The 7,221-nt window shown below is 42.1% G+C and overlaps 1 protein-coding gene across 2 annotated transcripts in view; it reads right to left on the bottom strand.

Annotated features, from left to right (window-relative positions):
* Window positions 1–1,219: 1,219 nt before the first annotated feature.
* LOC102223608 (spermatid perinuclear RNA-binding protein-like) overlaps window positions 1,220–7,221 on the bottom strand; it is a 40,031-nt gene continuing 34,029 nt past the window's right edge. Inside the window, exons 13-18 of one of the 2 annotated variants that reach the window (XM_023344135.1) lie at window positions 7,011–7,160; window positions 6,342–6,476; window positions 5,111–5,251; window positions 4,908–5,031; window positions 3,621–3,671; window positions 1,220–1,738 (exon numbers count right to left, since the gene is read on the bottom strand). In XM_023344135.1, coding sequence (XP_023199903.1) covers window positions 1,650–1,738; window positions 3,621–3,671; window positions 4,908–5,031; window positions 5,111–5,251; window positions 6,342–6,476; window positions 7,011–7,160 — 690 coding nt within the window. In that variant the 3' untranslated portion in view covers window positions 1,220–1,649. Of the gene's footprint in view, window positions 1,739–2,547; window positions 3,534–3,620; window positions 3,672–4,907; window positions 5,032–5,110; window positions 5,252–6,341; window positions 6,477–7,010; window positions 7,161–7,221 lie in introns of those variants that run through there. The other variant, XM_023344137.1, reaches the window with a different exon arrangement.

Genomic DNA, 7,221 nt, shown 5'->3' with positions numbered 1-7,221 from the left:
CCTAACATTTCAGGATATTTTAATGCGTATTTGTTATATAAGTGCATATCTATAAACACAATAAATCTAATAATAATTCAGTGAAAGTGTTTAGAGGCCGGTTCGTTCCTCGTCCTGCTCCTGGACTTCTCTTTGTCCCGATCTGCTGTCAGAACGGTTTGCTTGGGACTAACAAGGTGATTAAACCCACGGTGAACCTGACCGCTCACGCAGCGTGACAAACTGCCGCCATGCGCCCACGTCGCGTAATCCAACACCTTCTGGCTCCGCGTCCCGCCGCTAAAAATACCGAGAGGATCTGGAGGCTCCGTCTGAAACGAGCAGCGGGCCGAGGCGCAGCTGTCAGCTCGGTGTCAGGAATGACGCGGAGCTCCGCTCTGAGGTCAGCAGAGGTCAGGCGGGGTCAAGGTTTCCCCCTGAGGTGTGAACAGCAGAATGGAGGAGTGTGTGCACACACTCTGCAGAAAGTCTCTGCTGGCCCTCAGAGCTGCTGCTCAACAGAACCAAAAGGCTTCAGGCTCAAACTGCCTGTTTAATCTGATCCAACCAAAGAGTTGATTTCACTGGACAACATGATTCTGTAACATCAGTGGGATGTTCAGCTTCTGGTGGAAAATGTCCAAACATCAAGATTTAAAGAGGAGATGTTCTGTAAAAGCAACTTTTTACATCATAACTTTATTCACAAAGAACAAACCTGGAGCGTAGCGTTGAGTCTTTCATGCAGAAATCCTTTAATCTCCATGGCAACCATTCAGCTGTGCAAAACACCTGGGTGGACCTAGCTCCGCCTTCGAGGCGCAGCTCCTCCTCAGAGCTTCTGTCTCACAGAGCAACCTTCACTCCTTCAGACTAGCCAGTAGTAAAACTGCTGAGCTCATTATAGGAGCTGCTGCTCAGTAAAATGCTGGTAAAAATGTTAAAGTTAATTTAGGAGCCATGTTGTGATAATGTCCTGAAGGCGGAGCTTCAGAAAGAGCAGGAGTTTTTAAAGAGACAGAGGCCCAATTTCTAGACATTAAATCATAAGTCATATTTTACATATATAGCATTTTTAAAACAACTGAATTAAGTAACAGTTACTTAGTTGTGCGCTAAAATAGAAACACACAATAACTGCCCCTAAAAAAAATCCTGCTGTTTGTTCTCAGACGGATCCAAACAAAACAATAAAATGATTGAAAATGTAGTTTTTAAATTCTCCAGCTCAGGACCAAAGTAACCGCTGAGATACAGGAATGTTTAATACAGGATTAAATACCATCATCATCTGATACAGCGATATGCAAATATGTGTTTTGAATACAAAGTTACAGTCATGGCTGTATTTACATTCATAAATATGTTAATAAATATGTTCAGCTGCTGCTGAGTTTATACTGAAACAGTAAATATTTCCACAGAGTTTCTGGGCTGCTTGAGTTTCGCTCCGAGACGTTTTGGGCCCCTGAGGCCCCTGAAGGCAGCCAGAGTATTGCTTTGTTTTCCTCAGGAACCAGAACTGGACCTGTGCTGCCCGAAGCGCCGCCATCGTCCTCCATATTGCTTTCAGTGCTGCTACTGGCCAAGGAGGAAACCGACAGTTTGAGAGGTCCGGAGTTCAAACCGGGCTTCGGGTCTGGATTCTGGTTCCTGTCTGGAGCCGGAGGTCAGAACAGATCCTGAGGGCCCAGGTGGATGATGATGGGCGTGGCGATGGGCTGCGGCTGGTAGTAGGCACTGTCGATGTACAGGCCGCCTGCAGACAGGCAACAACATCTGGTCACAGAAACATCTGCTGGACTAAATGGACTTCAGAATCAGAACCAGTTTGACGGAAAACTTAAAGGTATAACGACTTTCCTAACATCTATTAGATCCTTTTACTTTCATTCTTTGATACCTTTAGGGGTGATCACCGCTAACTAAAAAGCTAGCTGTGCTAACCCTGACGCACTAATCATAAACATTAGTTCTGCTAACGCTAAAGCGCTACACCAACATGCTATTTAGTAGAAGCTAATGCTAAAGCGTTAAATTAAGTTTCAGTTTTATAGCTGTTTGATATTGCAAACAACTATAAGCAATGCATTCTGGGTACAGAATAAATGTACCTTGCTGCAGCATGAACAGACTGCCACTTCAAAATAAGAGCATGAATATAAACCTTACTTGAAGATTTACTTAACAGTTGATGAGCAAAAATTCAACACAGATGTTGAACTTTATTCAGCTGAAATTTTACTAAACTGCTAAATGTTTTCAAAGTAAACAACAAACATTAGACATTTTCATTCACTTCCTCCTGCAGTCGGAGGTTCCTGGTCCAAACTGAACATCTAATGTTCTTTAGCCCTGGATGGGATCGTCTCCTTCACTGGTTTCATCTCTGATAAAAACCCAGGAGATTCGGGTCAGAACCGAACCGTCCGCTGTAGAGTGAAGGTAGATTATGACATCACTTCCTCCTGAAACACTGCTGTCATGTGACCACAGAGTTAAATTATCAGAACTGGTTTTCCTGCTGAAAAGCTTATTGTAAAAATAATAATAATAAAAAAATCAATCAACATTTGACAAAAATATTTTTATTTAAAAAGATTATTATTAACAGCCAGGTCAAAATAAAACAGTAGCAAATGTAAACAGTTGATATGACATGAAAGGAAAAATGTTTTCTGTGCAACTGATCGCTGTAAACTTTTCAACACCAAAAAACCAAAAACCAAAAACAAGCCAATGAATCACAGGAGGGAAAGTTAAAGGAATATCCGACACATTCTGGGTTTCACTGCTTCATCACAGCTTCGTCACTGCAGAGGGTTCTGGCTCAAACTAATTGTGTTTTTATCCTCAACACAACAAACATCTCAAACACAAAATATAAAACCAAAAATGACAAAAACCCACAAACTAAAACATAAACAGGCTGCTGGAAGAGCTGCTCTCCCTGAAACAAACAGGTTTTCATCCAGGCTGGAACTTTCAGCAGGATGTTCAACTTTCAAACTTTCTAACCTGCAGCAGGTGAAAAAAACTCTTGTCCAAAAGCTGCTGATTATAAATCTAATCTGCATCAGATTCGTTTATTTCCTTCAGCCTGATATGATTTAACATAATCATCCTGAAAATATTAAAAAGTCATAAACGTTGGTGTTTATGGATCAGTGGAGCCGGGCTGTGACTGATTCTCCTCTGCATGTGGAATGTTGAGTCACTTTATGCAGATTTGAAGGTGTGAAAACGAGAAGATGTTTCTGGGTCCAAATGTTTTGGATTATTGAACATAATTCTTCTTCTTCTGTCTTTAAAGCTGCAGAATTAAACTCATCAACTGTTTGTAGCCGAAATGTTTGATGTCAGACGCTGATCCTCAGCTTTAGTGGGGATATTCCTTTAACGGGTGGAGGGGGCGGGGCTAGTAGGGGTAAAAGTGGGCGGGACTAATAGGGATACAAGTGGGCGGGGCTAGTAGGGGTACAGGTGGGTGACGGGGTAAATTGGGGGGACTCTAATGACAGGAACAACTACTGAGGGCAATCTGGAGGGAAGACCTGAGGAAGAGCCAAAGAACAGAAGCTGGAGTGATGGGATGATGGATGGATTATTGATTATTGATCAGAGAGGCAGAGGGGGCTTACTGTAGGCAGGGAGGGGGGCAGCAGGGCTGTAGCCGTACGGCGCACCGAAACCTGCAGAGGAGATAAAATTTCCGTCACCATCAGAAAACAGTTTAATCTGTTTTCCTCAATCTGACGGTCAGAGAAAACCTCCAGACATGCAGCTGGTTTCCTCAGGGGGTTTAGGGCAGAAATATCAGAAATGCATTAATAACCTGAGGAGAAAAACTGCAGCATAACTCCAGTTTGTTTCAGAAAGAAGCTGAAAACATCAGAATTACAAAAACATGCAACTTCCAGTACAGGTGACATTATGCTTCATTTTAATCGAGTTGGGATAAATCTACACACTAAATGAAGCAATACAATAAATGTCCACCCCTACGTCCTTCTTTGAAAAGCAGAAGTGGAGCCTCCAGCATAACCAACAAGAACAAAGCTGTGGTTTCTGAATGGTAAGTCAACAACTAAAGACTTTCTTTTCCAGCAGCCATTGTACAGCGCATGCGTCGGTAAAACTAGCTCCACTTGGGTTGCTAGGTAACGAGGGTGATTGTGATTTGATGATCTGGAGGTTTTTGAAACGGCTCGTTTTCCAGACACAATAAACATTCATTTCTTGCCAGAAAACAACTGGGGATTTTTCTGTTAATTAAACCAAAGAATGGAAGTAGAATTTTTAAAACTAAAGTTTCTGCTAAACATTTTTTAGACTGTTTAGATCAAAACTGACGGTTTGTTTCTTCTTCTGCAGTTTGTCACGTCTTTGTGTTTTTACATCAGTCCCAACATGCAGTAAAGCTCATTAAGTCTGAAACACAAAACTCTGAGACGGCCTTACTGAAGCAGAGTTCTGGACAGTTTAGCCTAAATATAAACTTTTAAAGAATTCAAAACATTTTTAACTAATCTAAACTAAATGTTTATGGATTATAGATTTTTACAGTTTGTGCTCCAACATGTTTTGTGTTAAAGTCTCAGAGGAAACCAGACTAACTTTCTCACAGTGAACCTTCGTCTCCAGCAGGAACAGAAGGTGTTCATTTCAGTCGTGAACAGTGATGCTGCGGGCTTCCTCTGCTGCCAAGAATATGTGCCAATCGCCATGGCAACCAGAAACTAAGCTTGTAGGATTTCAGCAGGTTCGTCTTTCAGGTATGAATCCATGACAAGGAAACAGAAACGAGCCGCTGCAACGTTCAGAAGATCTTTAAAGGAAATTCTAGTTTTTTCTTCATGTTTTGATCCAAACAGCAGAAAAATCTTCATTTAATCCTGAAAGATTATTTAATCTGCAACCGGACCCACCTGGGGGGATGTAGCCGTGTGTGGGGGGCGTGCTGATGTACGGCGCTCTGGGCAGGACGGGGACCCGTGGAGGTCTGGCGGCGAGCGTCGGGATGGTCAGCACGGAGGTCAGGGGTCGCTTCGGCTGCACAGACACAGAGAGCAGAGCTGAACTGAAGCCACTGGCCAGCGGGGGGCGCAGTCTCCCTCAGAGCTGAACTCACTGCTGGGTTGAGGCGTTTCTTCTTCACGTTGGTCGGTTTGGATCCGGAGAACAGGCTGTTGAGAGCGGCGAGCGCCGCACTGGCTTTGGCTACCTTCTTATTGGGACCGGTTCCCCGGAACACCTGCTTATCCACCTCCACCTGCAGGGGGAGACAGAGAGACACAGGACAGAGGGTCAAGGGTCAGAGGTCACAGGTCAGATCAGATGCATGCCTGAGGCGCTGCAGCGACATTTTCAGGGTCCGTAAAGTTTTCCCAGTAAAATAAATCATTTTTCAAGGTACGTTTTCAAACTTTGGAGATAAAAACAAGACAAAGTCAGAATTTCTTTTAATGTCATTGTGCAGAAATAATGCAAAACCAAATTTAAATTACAAAAAATACAGTTTCAATTCACTATGACATGATTATTAATACTGTCTATGCTCTACAGCAGGGAGAAACTAAACTAAACTAAATATAATACAATTTTACATTTGAAATGTTTCTCACCATCTGACTGGTCCGACAACAAAACACTAATTTAATAAAAACTCCCCAGTTTCAATACAGCTGTTTAACATAAATAATAAACTATCAATAAGTCACTGAGATATTAGGAATAATAAATATTCATCGCATTAAAACAATCCAAACAAATCATGTGAAGATAAATAACCTTCCTGCTCAAATTAGAAGCTGAAACACAAAATACAAAAAAAGTTTTTAAAAAACTCACTTAGCAAATAGAAATAATTTTGGTGATTCTAACTGACCTAAAGAAGAAAAGTTTGATTTAATTTCAGACAGTGAGAAAGTTTTTTGTTATTTGTTTAATAAAATGTATAAAAATATCTGATTCCGACTGTAAATGATCTTATAAAATGTAATCAAATGTTAGATTACACTTTATTCCAAAACTGGGCGAGTTGAGCATCAAGAACTTTCAAGGATTTTATACTGAAATCAAACCTTGAACATAAATAATTAAAATCAAAACACTTTTAAACATTTTTAAGAATTTTGAAGGATTTCCAGCTCCTGTCTGAAGCCTGAATTCATCCTTAAATCTCCAGAGATCTGTAGGAAGCTTCCAACATCAAACACTTCCTCCCTCATTACTTCCTACTGAGCTGCAGTGAGAGGACAGGAAACCTATCGGCATCTCTCTGTGTGTGTGTGTGTGTGTGTGCGAGTGTGTGTGTGCGTGTGTGTGTGTGTGTGGGTGTGAGTGTGTGTGTGTGTTCATGCCTCTATGATGAAGCGTTTGTCGTAGCTGCTGCCGCTCTCTGAGATCAGCTCGTACTTCAGGCCGCGCCGCTTCTCGTTCAGCTCCATCACCGGGTTTTTCCCGCCCGCCGTCAGGATCGGACCCGGAGCTCTGGACTGAGACACAGAGGCATGCTGGGAGTTAACGGGTTGTCCTGGTTCTGAACCGGTTAATCCAGATCAGAACCCGGACCTTCAGAGTCCCTGTTGATGTTAAATTAACAGCACCTTATATAATTATTCATAACCTTAAATTTGCTTCAACATTTAGTCAAATCACCACAATCTGATGGATTTTACTGCAATAATAAATCATTTGATGGTTTGATTAATTAAACAAACTCAATTTCCATTTGCATGATTTATTGTTTTTCTCTTTTCTCTCTTTCAACCAAAAACTGGACGATAAACGTTTGGTGTTGATTTTTTTACTCTAAGAATCAACAGGAGACATAAAGCAGGAATCTGAACTGACATGGATTTGAGGAAACAGGAAGTCGTTGTTTATAAATTAATCATCTAAATATCATAAACAACAGAGGAGAAAAAAAACAAAACACCTTCCCACCTCAGACTGATCAGATTTCCAGTTTGTTTTATGCTATAAAGACACTTTATGGTGTGTGTGTGTGTGTGTGTGTGTGTTCCCACCTCCTGCGTCTCCGTGGAGGAGGTGACGGATGTGGAGCTGGAGCTGGTGGACATCCTGTCGTTCTTTCCTTCTCCGTCAGACTTCTCATCGGCGCTCAGAGAGTCCAGGTCCCCGTCTGAGGCGAGCACGAAACCCAGAGCCTGAAGGGCCTGAACGGAACCAGAGACGAGACTTTACCGTTACCATGGAGATGAGCGCCTGAACGGAGTG

This window comes from Xiphophorus maculatus, chromosome 12, assembly GCF_002775205.1.
Source record: "Xiphophorus maculatus strain JP 163 A chromosome 12, X_maculatus-5.0-male, whole genome shotgun sequence".
In the NCBI taxonomy this organism is placed as follows: domain Eukaryota; kingdom Metazoa; phylum Chordata; class Actinopteri; order Cyprinodontiformes; family Poeciliidae; genus Xiphophorus; species Xiphophorus maculatus.
Note: the sequence above shows the minus strand (reverse complement) of the source record. Positions and strands in the feature narration are given on the sequence as shown.